The following is a 22,859-nucleotide window of genomic DNA, read 5'->3' as shown; positions in this document are numbered from 1 at the left end:
GTGGGGCTATGCTGGGTTCGCTGGGCAGCCCCACAAGGCTCAGTCCCAACCAGCTTTGGTTTGATTCTTGTTTCCGCAGATCTAGCCTATGCGGTCCTCGTGCTCTGCTCCAGGGGAGGGGCTCTCTCCTGAATGATTTTTTCCTTATTCTGGGATAACTTTCATAACTGCTCAGTTATAAAAGCGGATCGTCCTGGTAGCCAACTGGAAAATAGAATATCCAAAAGAATGGTGGAGGGAAACAACGTATAAAAAAAATGACAGGATTTTAGTGGCAGCAACGTGGCACCTGAGAAAAGCTCCTACCTTTGGAGAAGGCACATGAAATGTAGCTCAAGAAGGAGAAAACCAGAGAGTGAGGAGAAAGCATTAAATGTGTTCCTCAGGGAAAATACAGTGTGGTTTTGATGGAAAGTGAAACGCAGCAGCGCTGGTAGGGATGGGGGGAAAGAAGGAAAGGAGAAGCCGTCTGTTTCCTACCATTGCCCAAACCACACCAAATGCTTCCCTGCGCATTCCACAACAATTTGTCCTTCTGTAGCATCACACAAATCCAATGCGCTCACCTTTGGCAAACTTTGGGTAGTTCCCTTTGCCTGGATAAATATCCAGTACCTGAATTTCCCCCCAAACTGCTTTTAATCCATAAGTACAAAGCTAGTGTAACTCCATACACACAAATCTTTACTTTCACCTTCCTAAGGTCATCTAAATACTGGGCTCCTACAGTGAATCTACACTAAGAAAGGACAGTAAACACTTGTCTGCTTTCATTTTGATACAGGATGTCAGCTATTCTCCTTATAAACCGTACTCGCCTAACTGATTTACAAACCAATTGCACCGATGAGCAAAAATCAAGATCTTAAGCACAAATACCTACTCAGTGATGACACTGTAAATGTTTATGTCCAGCACCAGATACAGCACAGGGTCCACTGAATGGGAATACAGGCTAGGAGGTTTTTTGAGGTATCTGAGCTCCTGCTGCCCATGGACTTCTTACCTACAGCACTGAAGCCCCAGAAGTTTAGTTTATACTTTAAATATAAGTTATATGCAAACCACAGATCCATCACATCATAGAAAATGAGGTTCTTTTTTGTGCTCTAGTATGAAACACCCATTACCATTTAAGTTGGATACGTTAACTGTGGTGTTTGGAGGCACAGATGCGAGCACTTGTTATTCCTATGTCTCTACTCACAGCAAGGCTTTTACTTCCTTCTTTATCAGCACTTTTGATAATTAAGCGCAGCTCTGAGTATGTCAAGTCAGTCAAGCACATCTCGGGAACGGTGCAAGGAAATTCCGTATCAGTTAAGTAACCTTGGTCCCTGGTAGGAATGAAATAACTTTCTGAATGAAAATAAATTACTTTGATTTAGAGAATATCACAAAATTTAATAAAGCCTATTACTTTTCATTGGATAAAATCTATTACCTTAGGCTCAGGGTCAGCTTTTACTATATACGATTTAACCAAGAAACTAATCAAGAATTGTTTTGGAAGATGAGCAATCTCAGAGGCAGCCTTGTGCTGAAGTTGGGTTGTTTGGCCAACTGTTTGTGTTCAGCACTTACAGATAAATCACTATCCCTAGACATCTTTGGAATTATGAAATCTGCATTTGTGATTCTGGTGTTTAAGTTTTCTATTTGTAAGAAAATTTAAAATTGATTGGTAGGCAACCTTGGAGGGTTTTTTTTTTTAATTTAGAAATAAACTCTTAAGTCTTACATAAATGTTTAAATTTCTTAAAATTAACTGAATCATTTTGGTGAGAGTTCTGCTATATTCAAATAGTTAAATAAATTTATGTCATTTACAGACATCTTCTGACAAATAAAGGGCTTTTGCCACAGAAGGAAAAAAAAAAAAGCCTACATATACCATTGACCTTAGAAGACCAGCCAGCAAGCTTCAACATCCACAAGGTGTCCTACCCAAGGTGCCAGCTGTGCTTAGCTGAATTACCAAAGACCGATCCGAAAGTGTATCTGGCTGACCTCTGCAAACATTTGAGTTTGCAATACGAGAAACATCAAATATTACTATCTAAAGGAAACATATGGTACATGTTGTTTCATGGGAAAATGGAAATCAAATAGGCATCTAGTGAAACCCTCAAAGCAACTTTGATATGGTCTTGCTCTTATAGCCAAGGAGTCTTCTGTAGTTCAGCTTCATCAAGGGCACACTTCAGTTGCCCAAACACAGATGTCTGCTGTCTTTGGAGATGCCTTACTGTAGCCTGTCTGGCATCGAGCTACTGGTCCAGAAGGACATTGTCACTCATAGATGCTGCTAACCCTGCTAAGTGCTAGGGTATCTCAGGTAGCATGAGATCTCAATGTTGAACCCTGGGTGTCTGATTTCAAACTAAATAGCACTGCATAGCAACCCAAATCAGCTTAAAAGCACAACCGCTCATACCCATGCTTGTGGAGCTAGGGTATTTTGCCACCCACCTCACCATGGCAAGCACGAGCTGACACGATATTCACAATATTCAAATAGATATATGCAAAATTAAAGGAAGCAATGCAATGCAGCAGGAAGCAGAAGAAAAAAAATGCTAAAAAGAACAAGCTTGATCAACAAAAGTAAAAACAAGAAACACTGCTCATCATACAGTTATATCTGAAAAGTTTCTTTCTGATGGTGATGCTTCAGTTTGTTATTCTCCAAACATTATTACTGAAAGGCTACCAGGTACTTTAATATCTGCCAAGTCTAGTGTAATGCTCCCGAGCAGCGAAACTGCGAGGCTTCTTCAATCACTACTACTGTATTATTTTCTTGTGAGTTTTGTCCTGTTATGGGACTTACTTTTAACATTTCTCTGTATTTGTATAGTGCTATGAAGTCATGGCATGGACCTCCTACCTCTACCACTGTGCATGCAGGCACAGATAACAGGCAGATAATCCCCACCTTGACCATTTACAAGTAAGCCAAAAATCAACAGGCAGGTGAAACAAAATAAATAGGGATGACAAGGAAATTAGGGTCATACTGAACAGGACAAACAATAATATCAGTATTTTAAACAGCCCAGTCACTGCCCAGTTTCCAGCGGCATTACAGACTGGTAGAATTCTATATAGAGGTTTGAAGAAGGTCAGGGAGCTGATAGATAGTATATTCACAAAGAAGCCCCCAGGGGCACGGGAGAAAGTAGACAAGGTGCTTGTTGAGAAACACAGCAGAAGGGTGAAAGAGGTCAGTGACACTTGCAAAGTAGAGGTGGGTGTCAACATCTCAAAAGCACATAAGAGCTAATAGGCAGGCACAGAATAGTGATGTAATAGGGCATAAGAGGGGTGGTCACCTGCATTAGAAACATGCATCTGAAGGGAAGTGTTTCAGGCTGGAAACGAATGTTTGCATTCAGTTCAGATTGTCTTCTCATGTCCTTAACCCTTGAGTTTTAGCACTTGCTCAGGAAGGAACATCATGTCTGCGGACCATGTGCTGTGGTCACATATAGACACTCAATAATCCCCAAATGCCAGAGTTCACGCTGTCCCACGCTGGAATCCACTCTCCCCCTTTTTCCCCATCAAAATACATCAGCACCTATTTAAGCACAGCATTATGCATGTGGTCTTAAAAACTACTTTAAGCCATGACAGAGAACTTCCAGTCTCCCCGTTTTTATATCCCCTTTCCTGCAGCCAAGAGAAGGATGGAAAGACAGCTAGCATGTCTCCAGGCGACAGCAAGAGCAGCATGAACATAAATTCTCCCAACAGCAGGAAAGAGAAGTGCTTCTCATGCCCCAGCATTGTGGCCCCAGCACATTTTGGTGAGTGGGGAGATGCTGAGCTCTCCAGTAGCTGCTTTTTTCTTTGCATTGAACTGGAGGAATTTGTGCCAGTCTCAAACTAAAAAAAAAAATCTAGCTCCAGGAGAGGTAAAATATTCAAGCTTTGTAATACTCTACCACTGAAACCATTAGAAGAGCAGGTGCAGTATTTTCAAGGTGTTCTTAAGTTACTAATGCTAAGTCAATCATTAAATGTTCCTCCTTCTGTCTTTATTAATTTATAAATATTTTCAAAAACCATGCTTAATCCTAGTATTTGGGGACTACAGAGTTACAACAGATGCTGTTGTTATAGACTGCTCTCTAATGTTGGCCACATTGTTCTTCCATAAAGCGTGCACCAGGTGCAATAATGCACAGGTAGCCTTTATGACTTTAGCCCTCTGCCACCCCCTGGTATTCCCTGATGGATATAAGAGCATAAAACAAGAATAAATAAATTACAAAAGTGTCCATGCAAAGGGGGCTGTTGATCTGTGAGCCAGAAAGTCCATAAATAGTCTCTGCCAGGCTCAACAGTAGCAGCTCCTGCTGTTTGACACAAAAATCAGAGATTCCAGCTCCAGCATTATCATCTAGCTACTGTACACCAACCTGATGTACACAGTTGCCTTTAGACCACAGAATCCATGCCAGCCTGCATGCTAAGGAATTGCTTAAACTGGGGACTGTTGGGGAGCATTCACCAACATCAGCTGTTATTTCATTCATCTTTCCAGTATGGCATTATCCAGCACGTCTGACACTGCTATGTGTAAGCCTCAGAGCCTTTTTCAAGTAACAATACTTCAAAGGAGGCTCAGCCTTAAAAAAAGGGAGTGTGCACTGAGGTGTGATAAATCAAGGCATAAGCATTGCTTCAGCCCTAACCCCCCTCACCCAGAAGGCTGGCAATGAGTTTTTCATCCACAGTTAATTCCGGCTGCTACAGAAGCAGCCTCAGCCGACTCAGGAGGTGCACTATTTGCATGGGAGGAATGGCTTGTAGTGGAGAAGGTCCCAAATGCCACCTTCTTTCCTAGTTTTAATTCCTTAGGTTTAGGTCTACTCTGAGAAAAATATCCCATGCTGCTCCGGCTACAAAGAAACTCTAAAGCTCTATACTATAAAATACCAGAAATTAGTTTTAAGACCATTACATTTTTTCTCTGTTTTGTCAATTTCCCTCTAACCTAAATCTTCCCTGCCCAAACATGCACAAACTGGACAATTACAAGGGATGCTAAGTTTACTGACTCTCTGAATCCAGCCTTGCCAAACTTCGGGGCACTTATCTAAATGTTGAACACAGCTCATGTTGGAAAATCCCAGTATCACATTTCAGATCATATTTTCCAGTTTCTTCCACCTCAGCCCCCATGATGTGCTGTGTGCCCTTACTGTATTCTGAAGATCTCAAAATCCCTTGAGAACTCCTTATGTCACAAGTTGCAGCTAGCGATTCCAAACAGTAGCTGCTGGGTCCCAGCCCCATGGTGAGGAGGGCACAGGAGAGCCCTGGAGTCCACCGAAACCGAGATCCCCGCATACCCTTTCCATTTAAACCTAGAGAAACCTCAAGCAATACAGCACAGAGCCCATGAGGGATAACTTGGTGGGGGGGGGGGAACCACCTTGCAGGTCAGGTCTGTGCTTCTCTGGGTTCTGGGCTGAGAGGTACCACCAGCTCCCAGGGCTGAGGGGACGGGCAGCGCTGGCCTTCAGCTGCCGTACGGGAAGCCCTGTCCCGTCCTGCCTTCCGCCTGCAGAAGGAATGAGGAGCCAGAGGCAGGTTTATTTTGGGCGTTAATAACCAAATCACCTTAGCCAGGCTGGACTTTTGCCTGCCAAATTTAAATGCCGCTCATCACAGGAGCTGCCCGGGGCTCCTGGATGAGGGGAGGGTCACGAACCCAGGTTTCCCCAGCAGCCCCTCACACCCTACCTTGACGAAGAGGGAGATGTCGTGTTCCTGCTTCTCCTCATCCTCCTCTTCCTCCTCCAGGCCGGCCGGCGAGCCCGTCTCATCCTCCTCGTCCTCCGCCCGGCCCCGCACGCCGTTCAGGCTCCGACCTGCCGCATCCCACTCGCCGCCCTCGGGGCCCGGGGACCCGCAGCGCTGCCCCGCCGCCGCCGCGACGCCTTCCCCTGCCCCCGGGGCCGCGCTCCCCGCTCCTGCCCCCGGCGGGGCACCGGCTCCCCGCTCCGCCCCCGCCGCCTCCGCTCCGTCCTCGCCGTCGGGGCCGCCCGGCGACCGCTCTCCGCCGTCGGCCTCCCCGCCGGCCCTTGCCGCCGCCGCCGCCTCCGCTTCCCCACGGCTCTCGGGAGCCGCCTCGCCCCCCGCCGGGGCCGCCGCCGCCTCCTCGGGGTCTGGCCCCGCCGGGGCTGCCTCCCGCATCGCAATCTCGGGGTCTGGCCCCGCCGGGGCTGCCTGCCTTAGCGCCTTTTCGGGGTCTGGCCCCCACGGGGCTGTCGCCTCCGCCTCTTCGAGGTCTGGCCCCGACGGGGCTTCTTCCCTCACCGCCTCCTCGGCGTCTGGCCCCGCCGCATCTTCAGGGTCTGTCCCCGCCGTCTCCTCGGGGTCTGTCCCCGCCGGGGCTGTCGCCTCCGCCTTCTCGGGGTCTGGCCCCGACGAGGCTTCCTCCCTCACCACCTCCTCGGGGTCTGTCCCCGCCGGGGCTGTCGCCTCCGCCTTCTCGGGGTCTGGCCCCGCCGCCTCTTCGGGGTCTGGCCCTGCCGGGGCTGTCGCCGCCGCCTCCTCGAGGTCTGTCCCCGCCGGGGCTGCCTCCCTCACCGCCTCCTCGGGGTCCGTCTCCGCCGGCGCTGCCTCCTCGGGGTCCGTCCCCTCCGGGGCCACCGCCGCCTCCTCGGGGTCCGTCTCCGCCGGCGCTGCCTCCTCGGGGTCCGTCCCCTCCGGGGCCACCGCCGCCTCCTCGGGGTCCGTCGCCGCCGGCGCGGAGCCCTCGGGCCCCTCTACCCCCGCGGCCGCCGCAGACGGCTCCCCTCCCGGCAGACCCTCGCCCGCCGGGGCACCCCCGGCGGGGTCCCGCTGCTCAGCCCCCGCCGGAGCCTGCTGCCCCTCCGCGCCCGGCCCGCCCGAGGTCTCCGCCGCCCCCCCGGAGAAGCCGCTCCCGGTCCCGCCGCTGTCCCCGGGGGGCACGGCCGCCGCGGCCGGCTCCTGCCCAGCCACCGCCTCGCCTGGGGGGGCCCCGTCCGGGGGCTCCGCCGCCCCCTCGGGAGACACCCCGGGCTGCGGCGCCGCCGCCGCCGCTTCCTCCTCGCCTCCTTCCCGCGGGAGGTCGCTCCCCTCCGGCGGCGGGGCGCCGGGCCGCCCCGGGCTCTCCGCCATGCCGGCCTCCCCCGGGGCCGCTGCCCAAGAGCGCAGCGGGGCGGGCGCGTCCGGCCGCCGGCAGCAGCGGGGACGAGCGGAGCCGCCGCCGGGGATCAGCGCCGGGCACCGACGGGGGGGACGGCGGCGCCTGCGCACGGCCGCCCCCGGGGCCGCGCGTGTGCGTGTCTGTGTGTCTGTGCGTGTGCGTGTGTGTGCGTGTGTGTGTGTGCGTGTGTGTGTGCGGGGGGGGGCAGCCACAGGTGTCCGCCCTCCTCCTCCTCCCGCGCCTCCCCCCCACGGGGCAAGGCCAGCGGGTCCTTCGTGTGTGTGTGTCCCCCCCCCCGCGGTGGTCCCCAGCCTCTCCGCCCCGGTAAATCTCTCCTCTGCTGATTTTGGCTGCAGCCGGCGCGGGAGGAGGTGGCGAGAGCCTGACTGTGGCGGCACCAAGCGCTGCCCTCCCCTCGCCCACCTCCTCCCCGCCCGCTGGCTGCTTGCAGGTGCTCAGCGGGACTGGAGCCTCTGCAAAGAGCGGCCAAAAAGTTTGCCCCCCCCCCCCCCCGCCCGCCTCCAGCAGCCCCACCGGGGCTGGCTGGGCATGCCTGCCAAGCACCTGCTGCCGGCCCTCACCTCCCACCCCAAAGCCCCCCCGAGCCCCATTTCTGCCCTCGTTTTTCCCCTCCGCTGCTGCTCACAGCCTCAAGCGCGGTGTCTCTCGCAGCCCCCAGACGCCCCGCTGCTCTCCCCCACCACCAGCCAGGCACCCACAAGCCCTGGGCCCGCTGGCAGGTGGGGCTGACGGCCACCCAATGCTTTGCTGGCTGCCAGAACAAGGAGAGGGACACCATTTTCCAAATCCAGGTTTACAAAGGCAACCACTAATATCCCCACTGCTGCTGACACACTGGAACTGGCAGAGCCCCGACAGTCTTTCAGGGTTTCTTAAAAATACAGATGAACCAAAACCAGCAGCTACACAGTATCTGAAACATATTCCCAAGCCGTCTTTGGGCTGCACCAAACGTTGTTAAGAAAGAAAATGCATGCTTATCAAGTCGCAAAAGTTGTAAGAGGGAACACTGAAACACTGTGTAAAAAAAATAGATTTGCACACTTTTAAGTAGCTTTCCTTCACATGTGACCGTGTCAAGTGCTATGCACCTCTGCAACAGTTTGCATTTAAATGTGATGAGAAATAACTGTGTTCTGTGCAGAGCAGGCAGCTGGTGTGAAAGAAGCGGTAACTTTTAGTTCGGGTAAGGCAGCTGCGGATTCATCCCGCAAGCTGCTTCTGTTCCAGATAAAAGACATCTTTCCACACTTTTGGTAATTTCTCTGGCTTATGGAGGCACTACACACACACACACACAAAGACAATCAGCAGGTTTTGGTGTGAGGATAAGCTTCAGTAGTTTTGCTTGTAGGCAAGAAGTCATTTTCTAGGAGATGCAGCCTGCTCTAGTCCCACCCCTCAGAAGCGATTTACGTGAAAGCATTACTTACGCTATTTGCATGGAAAATAGTCCTAGTTTTCTAGGTGCAGAGAGAACAGTGGATGGAAAAGTTAGCTGACAGGAGTGAGGTATGATATTTAAAAAACATGCAGTTAAACAGTTTTATGTATGTGTATATAAAACCACTTTTTTATATTTGAGAGTGGAAAGAGCGGGGGCAGACTGAACACAGGGTTTTGGAATGGGTGGGGAAGGAGAAGATGCAGCCAACAGGACATGGAAAATACTACAGAATAAATCATTCCATCAGGTCAGATACCTGCACTGATAAAAACAAACAAACAGACAAATAAATAAACAAGCCTACAGCTATTTTTCATAGAATTTATGCTTGCCCCAAGGTGCGTTGCCAGTGAGACAAAAGAACGGGGGCAGTCATGGTCAGAAGGGATGTTTCTTGAAGGTTTAGAAATGGAGGCTCAGCATCTGGCAACGGAGGTCTTGCAGCTGGACCCATCATAAGGCAATTATTTCACTTCTCTCTTATGGGTTCTGATATCAGTAGAATGACACATCTCAGTCATCTCTATTTCTATATGGATAATATTGGTTTACTCACCCTAACCCTTGCTGAAGGGTTCTTAACCCTTGGCCTGAAGGCTGGCCACCTCCCCCAGGTGCAATACAAGTCCCATCTTACAAAGCTTTCAGCTACAGACAGAGCTGTCTCCAACTGTGCAGACCACCCACGAGCACTGCCGTGTTGTCACCTGCCCAGTGGTGGACAGGACACTGGCTGGAAGGAAGAAGGCTCACCTCAGGTTTTCATGGTGGGAATGAATAGCAAAGCAACACTCATGGCATAAAAGTGGTGGGAATTTTGCAGGAGAAACGGTTGCAGGTTATAGACACAACCACTGAAGTCAGCTGGCTGTGTTTATATGAATACTGTGTTTGGCCGCACCCCTTGGGAAGCCCTCTCCCGCTCCCAGTCCCCAAGAGCTCAGCTGTGCTCAGCTTTGGTGGCTGATGGGCCCCGACAGATGGGTTCCCTCTGCAGCCCCATGTGGCACAGCCTCCTCTGGCTCACTGCAGCTGCCTGTTCTTAAGCGCTTTTTCTTTTCAGCTGTCCCTTGGATCTGCAGCACTTCTCTAGATACCTCCTTTGGGTATCAGCTTCAGTTTTTGCTCAGGTTGTGAGTTGGACATGGGACTTGCATCCTGCTGATCTGATGGAACTACACGAGAGATGCTTGTCTCTCGCCTATACTTATTCATTGCAGAGCTTATTCATTAACACCAGTATCCTATTTTTCTTTATTTGCCTATTCCCTGCTCTGTAGCTCTTAGTACAAAACAAGGTGAGGATTTCAAGGCCGGCAAAAAAAAAAAACCTTTCCGTGATAAACACTGCCTGATTATTAACATTCGGCAACTGTAAGTGTAACAACAGATTAGCTCTTTAAATACTCATGGAAGTCTGACAAAGGCAGAGCAGAAAAGGACTAACAGCTGACATAGCCAAGTTGATGATTACCTCTGTAGGATAGAGAAAAGTTTAAGGTATAGTGTGTGAAACCATTACCATTTTTATGGAGCAACGATTGAATAGTTTGTAACAGATCTTGCTGCTTTTTTCCTCAAGTATAGGTACAGCCATTTTCTGACTCTGCTGGAGTTGAGACCTAGCAATGACACGTGTGGGCACCAGGTTAATGTTGCTCTCTAGCAGGTCACCCTGCTGGTGCTTACGCCGTCAGGCCCCCGTGCAAGCAAGAGCGACAGAGTAGGAAGTCAGAGAGCCGGGGACAGGGTACAGAGCGATGGGGTGGGTACAGTTCAGACGGAGAGCTGGCCGGTCAGCCCGACGTTGCTCCTTGTTACTCTTCAGCGTCGCGGTTTCACAAAGGCAGTTTTGGAAATCCACCACTAAAATTAGATCTGTGCCAGTGAAATCCCAGAGCTTTGGATATCTGTTGTTCTGTGTTCTCTGCATTCAACACTCTTCCCCCCTCTATCTCAATTACTTAACAATTAATCTCTCCTGCTTCACGCTCCTCTTGTATACTACCTTCAAGCTCTTTACACCCCATCTGTTTCTAAAATAGGCCCTCAGCTAATAAATATTATTTTCTCAGTTCGGCTTCAGGAGGGATTACTGCACACTTTCTTAATTTAAAAGATGAGTGCAGGTAATTAAATATCACAGATGTTAGACATTAGTGGACAACGTGAAGATCCTTTACATTCTGTTAGCAAACAAGTTATATCCCTGGGGGTGGTCAATTAAGCTGTACTTGCTGGGATTATTGTAACTTCTTTTCCTCCCTGTACAGGGAGTTGCAGATCAAGGTTGTAGTTTTTGCAGCCTGAGGTAAGGAAAAAATGCCTTTTGCATTACAAGGGTCTCGCAGACAGCCCTCCCCACCAGCCTGCCTGACTCCTGGGGCAGGTCAGCCCCACCGCAAAGGGACTCCAGTTCACAGTCCTCCACAGCGCCAAATACACAAATGCCAAATATTTAATGGTTTGCCCTAAGCGAACTGGGGTAACGGAGTCGGCAAGGATTTTTTGCCACCCTGTGCAAGCCGCTGCCTCCCACAGAAGCCTGCTCTGCCTGTTCCTTGGTGCCTGCTCTGGCTGAAGTCGCGCTCTTTCATCAAGCGTGTGCATCTGCTCGTCCCAGGGTTCGCCACATTTCAGAAGTGACGCTACGTATTTCCAGGCCAAAAGCTGCCTGCACACGATTTGAATTCTGCTTGTTTCTGCCAGGTGCTGAGTAACTGCTATTTTGCACTGTGGGAAATAGGGGTGAGCAGAGCCTCCAGAAATCAAGTGGCATTTAATTGGGATCTCCACCACAGGAGCAATTTATCAGAGTAAACAGAGACAGGTACAAACTGCATGTCTGCAGACCCTAGAGCCAACAGAGATCTAGTGAGCAGTGACAGTGAAATGATTCTTCTTATCCCAAGGTAGATGTCTAGATGGTCCTTGACAGAAAAGTGCCTATTTCACTACACTGCCTGTACAAGGACCTGAGGGTGACCGGCTCAGGGGGATGATGGCTGTGCTGGACACATCTAAACCCATATGAGATGAATCCTGTCCCAGGTGATTCCCTTACAGACTGACATTTGAAAATGGACAGTCAGCAAATGTGGGCCAAAGCCCAGTTACTTTTTCTGCATTATTTTTATTGCAGCTGGTGGTTTAACTGGAATTTCCACAAATTACTTGTGGTATAAAACATTATCCCATATAAGAATATGACTGGCTTACCCTTTGTGATGGAAAAAAAATAACCCAAAACTGTATTGACATTTGTATGTAAGCCAGTTCTCTATTCTCCTATTTAAAATATGTTACTTCAACTATGGAAAAGACAAAGTTGGAAGTGAAAAAATGGTATTGGAGGACTATAATTTTTACTACTTCCAAAATACATGTATGTTTGCTATGTTTGTCCCTGGTTTCTTAAACTTCTGTCAAGAAGTTGGTGTGGCATTCTGCTGCTTCGTGGTTGAGAGGGTGTTCGATCCAGCCAAACAAAATTAAGAGGGAGAGATGCCTCGTTGAAAATCGCAGCGGCATGCTGAGTGTGGGGGGGTGATGCCATCTGTATTTAGAGTTCTGAGCTTCCCAGCACTAAGCTGATTAGGGGCAATCGGCTCCCTTCCCAGCTGCTTAGAGGCAGTCTGCTTGGGAAGAAGGTGAGGATGTAGACATGTAAAAGGGGAAAAAGCCTGGTTGCTGGGCTAGGAAGCACAGAAAGCCAATCTGCCTCTAAGCAAGGCTGAAAAAGCAGCGAGGAAGAGTACATGCACCTTCTTGCCAGATACCACCGGTCCCTCTCTTCCTTCTGTTTGTTACTCAGTTCCCCGAATTCCTGGCATCCCACAAAGCTGCAGGCACCACAGCAGCCTGTACTTAAATTCTGAATGAATCATTCTGCAGTGTGTTAAAAAACCAGAAGAATATCGATAACAAAGCTTTCCAAAAAATAAACTCTGTACTGCTTACTATTTTTTTACGTACTTAAAATCTGTTCATTCTCCAAAAGAGTCTTTGACTTTCCTGTTCTTATCTTTTACTTTTATTTTTGTTAAGCAGTACTATTTTAATGAAGCAATAACGTCCTCCATGTGCTGCAGGCAAGATAACAAACAGACCTTATAAGCAGTTTTTTATTGTCAAGTATCATATCTAATTCAATAAAGTAGTGGTTTGCAATTAACTTTGGAAGTGCCACAGAAGCATCAAGGCCCTAGAAAGTCTGATGACTGTCCTGGAGCCTTGTATCAGCTCGTTTGCTAGCTAAATAAGGCCAGCTCAGCACTCACTTTGCTGCTAACAGGATGTCTGGATTGAACTCTGGACCTGCCCTCATTTTGAACAACTCCAGGCCTCTGCCCAGGCTTCTGATTCTGCTTGGGAAATCTCCGACAAACTTACTGCACTGAACTCCCTCCTCTCCATCACTTTCAGATGCCTTTCAGCCATTCCCGTCCCCTACCTCATGCACCATTGCTTAGGGAAGGGCGTGCACACAACACTATTTAAAGGACCATCTTGATTTGCACATGATTCAATAGGATTACTGATATGTTTAAAGCTAAGAGTCTTTGCAAGGATCTGGGTCTTATTAAGTAACTGTGATTTCATTATTGTCATCCTCATCGGTCCTCCCGCCCTCCTTCCCTCCCTCTATTTTCTGACACATACTGTGGCACTGAATGTGGGGCATGAGTTTTAAAAAGTGATGAACTGCTACAGCTTCAGCTGAATTTCATCTGCTCAAGGCATCTGAAAACTAGTCCTTAAAACACAAGCTCTTCGGAGAAGAAAACAAGCCTTTACCTGTTTTGCAAAGTGCCCGGGACATATTTATACTCAAAACTAAATGGATAAACTACATACGGTGTTTCATGTTTTCTGTGCTATAAACGCTACTTTTCTCACATTGACCTGGTTTACAAAATTGCATATGAAGACCTAATTAGATCCATCAGAGCATTTTACTGCGGAACCTGGAAATAACTCAAAGCTTTTTCTAAGGTCCAAGAGATTTTCTTCTCTTTTAATAAAGTGTCTAGATTTTCTTAAACTCCTCTATTATTTTAATTCCTATTACATTAAACTGCCATTTATTTTAAATTAGTTTCCTATTTTACTGTGCCTGTTGCATCTTGAAATAATTTCTTCAAATATAATCCCTAATCACAGCTCATTTGATCTTTTTTGTACTCTTGCTTCTATTTTAAATTTCAGTTTGACTTTCATAGCTCTTAACAGCTTTATTTTTTCCCATGTGAAACAGTCACATTCTGTACCATTTCCACTTGAACTTGGCTTTCAATACATTTCTTCTTTGCAAAACTCAGAGAACTTTAAAAATTATTATAGCTTTTAAAATAATTATAAATTCAGGGAATAAAACTTAGAATATTTCAAAACAGTCATAAAATTATTTGAGTTAATACCTAGGTGATAGAGAAGTAAGTTACATGTGCAACCAAGAGGCACAGTGATCATTTGTCTTTTATTACCAGTGTTGCAGTAGTTGCAGATTGACTCTTACACTTACTGTTACTCAATTCATTAGAGAAACAGATCACGTCTATACGTAGATCTCAATATATTAATATGTATCGTTCACTTCAGCAGAATTTTCTGAAATATTTTTATACACAATAGCCTTGAAAATAACTTTTCATATCATCAGTAAAGAAAGTGATGTTTTTGCAGCCTCGTAGTGAGAGATGATCTCTAGAGATCTAGAAGATCTAGATCCAGATCTAGATCTTCAGCCCTACTTTCCTTTTGCTTTATTCAGATGTGGAATTCCCACGATGTCTATGCAGCTGACCTCATTATTATTATTATTATTATTATTATTATTATTATTATTATGTGTTTAATGATGCTGGGTTTGGTGCATGATGCTGGGTTTGGTGCATAATGCTCTAAAAGTGATGATAAAGAGTAGGGAGCTGTAGGAAAAGGCAAGTACCGTCTGCCGTGGGATAGAATTGCACACAGTTTGTTCTGTATGGGCCCAGGTCCATTTTTCACTAACGTTCATTTTATTTTATTTGTATGCAGGTTATGCCACAATCTTTTCCTTTTCCTTTTCCTTTTCCTTTTCCTTTTCCTTTTCCTTTTCCTTTTCCTTTTCCTTTTCCTTTTCCTTTTCCCTCTCCTTCTCCTTCTCCTTTTCCTTTTCCTCTTCCTTTTCCTCTTCCTCTTCCTTTTCCTTTTCCTTTTTCTTTTCCTTTTCCTTTTCCTTTTCCTTTTCCTTTTCCTTTTCCTTTTCCTTTTCCTTTTCCTTCTCCTTCTCCTTTTCCATTTCCTTTTCTTCTTTTTTCTTTTTTCTTTTTCTTTTTCATTTTCCTTATTTTTCTTTTTCTGTTTTCTTTCCCTTTTTCTTTTATTTTTCCTTTCCCTTTTCCTATTTTTCTCTTTTTCTTTTATTTATTTTTCTTTTTTTATTTTTCTTTTCCCAGGATCAGGAATCCAACTTTACTCTTTCTTTTAACAGCTTTGACACAGTTTTTGTTGAAATTGTGTAATATTTATTGTTCCTTTTCAGAAGTCCTTACTGACAAAACCCATTTGTTCTACAGCACTTGTAAATGAGCTCTATGGTAAATCAGTAATCAGGCTTATTACTGATTGCTCCTGAAATAAATGGCTTTTTTTACCTCTACTATGTATTACGCTTTTCTACCTAATTCAGGAGCTGACTTACCAGAGCGTAGTTTAAAAATCAGTAAGAGGTACACGGTAACCTGCTGCATTACTACAATGAAAAGCGTATCATTGTGAGATCTGGGGTGGCATCCAAAGGTGGCAGTGACCTTGGGAGTCCAGCCCTGCCAGGCACAATACAAATAGAGGAAGATGCATTCCAGAGCAACTTACCATCTAGCTGAGAACAGCGGCAGGGAAGGAACATAGTGAACCATGGGAGAAGGGGGAGGTACGTATAAAAGAGAAGAGATTGTGCTGATAGACATTTAACAAAGCAACTGATCTGAATCAGTTACCTGAGGTGTGTACATTACCCACCACTTTAAAGACTCCTTAACAAGCCTTAGCTTCTGCGCCTCAAGACTGTTTTTTTAGCCTCCTACCAATACCAAGGTAAAGAAACCTTAGCTTCACTGTTATTTATTTTATTTAACAGCATTTTATTTGTATGTTTCTCCTCTGCCCTGCGATGACAACTACTCTTCCAAATGCTAGCAGTTCTTCTGAAAGACACTCCAGCTAATCTTACCTCTCCTGTGGGTGCCACGTCCTTCTACAAAAGACCCATCTACACAATATGGGACGGAGAGGGTATCACTCTGATTTCTCATTCTTACTACTGTGGTTTTGAGACAAAGAGGATCAGTCTGCACAAGCTAAAGAAGAAGAAAAACAAAAAAAACCCCAAGGATGGCATATTGTACTGGCACCAAACTGCTATCAGAAATAACCCTTTAGGTGTGCTCTTAAAGACATTTTGTTCTGAGAGCCAGAGTCATGAGATATTTTCAGCCAATACAGCTGGAAATAGCTGATGTAGATGGTTGATAATGATACAGGCTGTAGCAATTCCTTGAATGCTGTTGGCTACAAAGACCAAAAAACATATAGAAAAGCAATCTATACAAATTGTTCTAAGCCAACAAAAAATCAGACCTGTGGTAATGGTGTTTAAGATGTCTGTTTGCCTTGGTAAGGCTTGGGAAAGGCTATCAAACCGGAGTTAGTGCGCTCAGGACACCTGGTTACTGTGGTTGCTGCAGCTACCGGCAGACAGAGGCCGAGCTAAGCACGCAGCTGTGAAGACCACAGGCATCCAGGAGGAAAAGCAGGGAGGGGGAATGATGCTGCAGAGCTACGGCACGAGCTGGGCAAGCAGCACTGGATGGCATCCAGACCCTCGGAGGGCAAGGGCGATGGTACTCTGAAAAGGGAATCCCTTGGGATGTCTGGATTAAGTCAAGGAAAGGGAAGGCAACATGACGGGGAGAAGTATGGACCAGGCGTCAAACTGCTTTCAGCAGCTCTAAGAGGAAAAACACTCTTGAGAGATCTGCAGGACTGGATCTGCTTAGCTGAACAAAAAGAATAGTGAGGAGGGGCTCCAACATAAAACATCAAGTACTGGGAGACTTTTTATTACAGTGGAGAAAAATGTAACTAGAACAAATGGCTATCAGTAAGAACCAGGCAAATTTAAGCTAGAAATAAAGCATACTTTTAACAGCATTTAACATCAGAACAAACTGTTAAAGAAGACTGGGGATTTTCTTTATACCTATTCTCTTTTTGGGGCACATGCTTTGCTCAAACTGAGTTTAAAGTAAAAGTAGTGAGATTTTGAGTACTTTATATACTCACTTTAAGATGACTGGCTTGCCTTAAAAAGGGTCAGACCTCTCTCTGTCTATGGGAGGCTGTTTCAAGGGAAACAAGTCTATCTGTGAGAAATTAACCCAGAGGGGCTGCTTGGCAGATAACAAGCACTTGAAAGAGGTTAATTGAAGACTTTACTGAGTAGGATTTTTAGTGAAACCTCCTAGAGAACAAGGCTTTCAGGATGGCTGTAGAAAACGTAGGAGGTAAAGCTCTTCGGGCAGCCTGTGAAGGAGCCACCACTGTATGGAAAGGTCCTCCCAGCTCTGGGAAGGAATCAGGGATGGGCATTTCCCCTCCAACAAAAGAAGTGGATTTGGAGCAAATGGACTGAAAAGTGACTGGCATGCTTAAGGTATGCCCTTCCACATAGGAATTTGAGAACTTCTTCTTTGTACCTTGGACCCCAGAGAAGATGCCCACAAGTCAGTGGTGTTGGACCAGTCAGGCTTTCATGAAGTTCATATGACCTAACAAGATAAATGAAGTAAATATCTAAAATGCTGTATCATCTACACTGGTACATCATGCTTGACTGTGGGGAAAGTATGAATATGGATCAAGTTTTTTTGACGGTCTTTTAGATTCAACTGGATGGTTGGGTTGCTTTGAGCTCTGACATCTGTGAATGTGTTGGACATTTGTTATTGTAAATCTAGGTGGTTATTTGGTTAAGGTTTAAGAAATAAAAAATTTGTTACACATATATGCAAATAAGTGACAGTACAAATATTTCAATGTTAACATAAGGAAGTAACTGAGGACATGTGTTTTTGTACTTGCAGGATATGGAGGTAATTAAAGAAAATTTATTATAATGAAAAGAAAACTGTGTTATTGATAGCCAAAATTAATCTTCAATGTTAATATATGCATATTTTAGATATGCATAGCCTTTTTTAAAGTCTACAGCCAATGAATGATTGCAGTACTGTCTTGTGAATAGGCTTCCATGCAGGAAAAAACCTCAGTCTTCTTAAGTGTTGTCACTGATACCAGTGCCATGTGTTTAAACTGCTAATTACATCTGCCTATGTGTAGCCATTAAACCGATGCAATGAAAACTTATTCTGGGGAATATTAAATAAGGCAGTGGTTTAAATGAGTGTTTAGGAAGTAAAGTCACCCATAGGACCACATGTTCAGCATTTCTCCAAACATTTTCCATTTAGTTATAATCAAGTTCCGTATAGTTTAATTTTCTTTTTTTTTTCCGTGCTGGTTAGATAGCTACTTTCCACTTGAGAAGTGAGGATTTTTGTTGTGGATGCATGTAATAAAAGTAGACCTTTTGAGATCCTTCGTGCTTTTCTTTCTACCACTAGATGGTAGTGTGTGTTGTTTAAAACATTTGAACGGCACTGTTCTAGTGTGCATTTAGCGATTTAGTCCAGGAATCTTTTTTCCTGCGTGTAAAGAAATCATTATTGTTAATCACTTGTCACTTACACTGAAAGATGTACTCTATCCCCAAAGCTGAGCACTGGAGTGAAGTTCTATTTTTTCTTGGTTTACCAGCTCTTCCAGTCAAAAGCATACATTGCATTCCCTTCATACGTAACAAAAAGAAAGGATGTATCTGTCATTAAACCCCAGGTTTAATTTTTCTTCTGAAGTCTATGACTGAATAAATGCTGGGGGGTGTGTTCAATTCATATTTTATTTCTTTGCCATATTTGTAGAACATCAGCAATGTTTGCTTTCTCTGAATCCTCTATTTGAACTTTTAAGCTCTGAGGGCAGATAGGTCCTTTGGCTGTGGAGTACTGCAGCGCTTGGTAAGATGTCATAATGATCTTGGTTGAGCTTTAGGTGCTATTATAATATGAATATCATTAATAACTTATTTTCACTCATGAATCTGACACCCAAGTTACAATAACCAGCTAGGGGTTGGCTTATGCCATTAGACCAGTAGTGGGTAGATTAATATTTTTCAATGGCTTTCATAATAGTAAGATGGCAGGCTGCAATTACCAGAGTTTGTTGTTGGCGAGTTTTGCTTCTCGTCTGCAAGTTTTTAAATATATGTAACAGCAGATTTCCATTCAGATCCCTCAGGTGAGATTTCTGTAGGGGGCCTAGAGCTCTTGATGAGAGGATACAGACAGCTAGCTTCTCCTCAGAGAGGCAAGTGTCACCACTCCTGTCAGGAAGCAAATCTGAGATCAAAGAGTAAGGTTAAAAATGGCATTAGCTTGTGTGGAGGTTTTAATGCTAATTTAGCATTAAAAAGTTTCAGCTTGTTCATGTATGTGACTTTTAAGATACCATTTGTCTAAATTTTTGTGAAAACTGGTGTGAGAACATACAGGCTTACGTCACTTAGCACACCTGATGATGAAAATATCCTGTATCTAAGATATGAGCTTATCCCTATGAAAAAGGTTTCAATGGTTCAAAACAGATTACAGAACCTGAAAAAACTTCTAACAGAAGAGGAGGGAGAAGGCAAATTATTCTCTCTTCACATGGCATTTTTCTCCTTCTTCTTGTATCCTGTAAGATCTCATTAAAATTGGCTGAGACAAGTAAAATTCATCAGTTCAAAGTCTTGAATCTGTTGGAAAAAAAGGTCAGCAGTGCTAACTTAAAATAGGGTAACAGTGGTATCTCAAGGAGTGGGGCTGTTGCCCCAGCTTTAAACTTTCCACGCTGCTGATCAGTAGGTGATACAGCATTCCCAACTGTCAATATGAGTTTTTCAGAAATTCTTTACTTCACCAAAATGCTGCTGCATTTTGGAAGAAAAGATCTGTAAGAGTATTCTACTTCGAACACCATTTTCCATAATATTTGCTGTACCATATTTTAAATAATTTATTAATGCTGCTGAATGAGTGACCTGTCATAGCCTGCATCAGTATGTTTATATTCTGGTTACAAAATACAATCCGGTGTTTGGCATAGCAATTTTTTCCAGGTCACACTAACACATATTATCTACAAAAAAACCAGCTAAAAATCTGTGATCTAGAATATCAGACATTATGAAATTAAATAATTCTTTTCCAGTCTCTGGATAGATGCCGCCTGATGACAAGATCACTATGTGTGATGAAATGTTGCTTTCTAGGTAAGCCCTGGGTCTCTGAGCTACAGTATAAACACCAGCTATCTCCTCACTCATGTCTTTGAGAAGTTTCTTGTAACTGGAAATGAGAATAGGATTAGCTCCTCAGAGGCCTTCTCATGATAAGATGGAGCTCCCACATTTTGCCACCAGTTCTTGTTCTTTACAGGAACTCAAGTACATTTCACTAGTAGCCGTGTTTTGGTCTTGAGCAGGTCTCAGGTGAGAAGACAGGTTTTTGACTGTCGGTTCTTTCCACTTGTCAGACCTCATTCTTTATTAAGCAGCCCTGCAGGGGTAGAATATTTGTTAGTATTTTGCCAACTACTGCCCAGAATCCTCTTAATCCTTACTGCCTTTTACTATTCTGCGTTATCCTTGTATAGGATGTTTAAGGTAGATGTGTGACTGTCACAATAACTTCATAAAAAACCTGTGACCTCTGAAGCTCACTTTTGTCTTCCCCTAGAAGGTGATCCTACACATACATAAGAAAAGTGTTTGTCCAGGTTAGTTAGGTCAGACTAACCAGCTAAGCACATTAGGTAAACTTTATCCTTCTACATAGGCACGTCTGACACAAGCAGCTCCTCGAGTGTAGCCAGGGAAGGTGCAATTGTCCTTCATGGCCTTTTGACACAGGAGTAAGAGAAAGGTTGTAAGAAAACGCATGTTTCAGGTCCAAGGTAAGGAGGAAAGGACATAGATATGGCTTTATGTATCCTCTTTCACGAATTTTAAAGTCAAAACATGTTTGGTCTTGGCCCAGCAATAGGATACCTTTGAAAAAAAGTACAAAGAAATGGTGAAGATTAGTTGCATCATTCCCCAGCAACAGGAGATGCAACTGGCCAAACACTGTTACAGCTTTTTTTTCCCCTAGGCTTCCTTTCTGTTGTCTGTTCAGTGAGCTGTTTGCAGAAGATCAAGGGTTGGTCGGCATGTCCTTAAGGCAGACAAGAGAAGTAACACGTACCTGACAGCGACTTTTGGCCGATTTGTAAGTTGTTTGAGTAAAGGGTTTTTTTTATTCATCTGCCTGTTGCACAATATTCCGTGTCCTCTAAATCCAGACGCGTCTTGTTCCGCGCTGCAAACCACAGCCGTGCGACTGCAGCAGGCCTCGCCCAACCACCTCCGCCCTGGGTCGCTGCCATTACCCTCAACCGCTCGGCCGCACCCACCAGGCGTGTGCCCAACCTCAGCCGCCGGCTCACCTCGCCCCCCCACCCCGCCCGGACCTCCCGGCCGCTGCTCGCTGCTCCCGCCCTCCCGCGCCTCTGCCGCTGCCCCACGGGCTGCCGCCCGGCTACCGGTGGGCTCCCTCACACCCCGCAGGCCGCCCGCTGCCCTCACTCAAGATGGCGGAAGCAGCGCCTCGCTCGGGCGGGCCACCTGTTGCTGCGGCGGCAGCTTCCTATTGGCTCACACGGCGCCGTGCGCCCTGCGCGCGCGGGAAGTGGGGGGGGGGGGGGGGGGGGGGCTGCAAGTTTCGTGGGCGCGCGCCAAGGCGGGGCAAAAACCGCCGCCGGCGCGAGGCGTCGCCTCAGCGGCCGCCGGGCCCCGCCCCCGCGGGGGCTCCGCTCGCCCCCGGGCCATGGAGAACAGCAGCAGCAGCGGCGGCGGCGGGAGGGGCCCGGCGGGGCAGGAGGAGCCGCCGCTCCGGCAGCCGCTGCCGCCCGGGGAAGCAGGGGAGGAGGAGGAGGAGGAGGAGGAGGAGGTGCTGCCGCTGCCGCCCCCCGAGGCCGAGACGGACTGGAGCTTCGTTGACGGCGAGATGGAGGCGGTGGCGCTGCGGGACCTGCCCACCGCCACCATCGCCTGCAACCTGGACCCGCGCGTCTTCCAGGACGGCCCGTGCCGGGTGAGCGCGGCGGGCAGGCCCGCCCCACGCCGGGGGACCGCGGGCAGGGCCGCGGGCCGGCTCCCTCTGCCGGCCAGGAGCCGCCGACGCTCGGCTCGGCTCGGCTCGGCTCGGCTCGGCTCGGCCGGGGCCGCCACCTCCGGCTGCTCGTGTGGGGAGCGGCGGGGGCGGGCGCTGCGGGCCGCGGGAGCCGGGGGGGGCCGCCTCCGGCCGGGTCTCGGCGGGCGCCTTGGCCTCCGTGGCCGCCCCCTCCCTCAGGAGGTGGGGGGGCCGGGGCTGCGGCTCTGCGTCCCCGCCCGCTTTCCTGAGACGAAGCGAGTGTCGGGAGGCGCGGCGGCTCTGCCCCGGCTGGCCGGCCCCTCCGCGGTGTGTAAAGCCGCCTCTCAGGTCCCTGTCCCGGGTCTGACCCAGAGGCTCGGTCCGGCGGATCCGCTGACCCGAACCCGTAGGTCAGGGCGAAGCGGTGCATAGACCAGAAGGGGGAGAAACCTCCCCCCGCCCCCCCCCCCCCCCCCCCGTCCCGCGTCCTCGACCGCTCTGTTCCGAGGGTTGCGGTTACGGTTCAGCGAGGAGCAGCAGTTTGCTGATGCACCCGAAGGCGTTTGGTGAGACGCGAGGCGGGAGGCAGAGTTTGGAGAGCCGGGAGCGGGGCAGGCAGGGGTCGGAGCGGAGGCAGAAATTGCCTGCCTACAGGCAAAGGGAGCTGTTGGGTAGCGCACACAGGTCTGTAGCGCTTGTCTGAGTTGAGGGCCGCTATTGCATAAAAAAAAAAAAACCCTAATCACGGTTACCAACCGTTGTTCCAGAGCAGAGAAGGGCAAGAGCAGCTGTCAGAGGAATACTATAAACTGTCTGAAGTAAACTGGAGCTCTAGGTGTCACCAGTGGTTATAAATATTTCAGAATTGTTTCGCATGTTA

General features: G+C 47.3%; 1 protein-coding gene across 1 annotated transcript in view; it reads right to left on the bottom strand.

The window, feature by feature from the left end:
- Positions 1–7,161, bottom strand: part of CLIC6 (chloride intracellular channel 6) — a 31,632-nt gene extending 24,471 nt beyond the window's left edge. The window contains exon 1 of the mRNA XM_075717986.1: positions 5,758–7,161. Coding sequence (XP_075574101.1) covers positions 5,758–7,161 — 1,404 coding nt within the window. The remainder of the gene's footprint in view (positions 1–5,757) is intronic.
- Positions 7,162–22,859: the final 15,698 nt, after the last annotated feature.

The sequence above is a fragment of the Pelecanus crispus genome, chromosome 1 (assembly GCF_030463565.1).
Source record: "Pelecanus crispus isolate bPelCri1 chromosome 1, bPelCri1.pri, whole genome shotgun sequence".
In the NCBI taxonomy this organism is placed as follows: Eukaryota; Metazoa; Chordata; class Aves; order Pelecaniformes; family Pelecanidae; genus Pelecanus; species Pelecanus crispus.
This window is presented reverse-complemented; position numbering and strand designations above follow the sequence as displayed.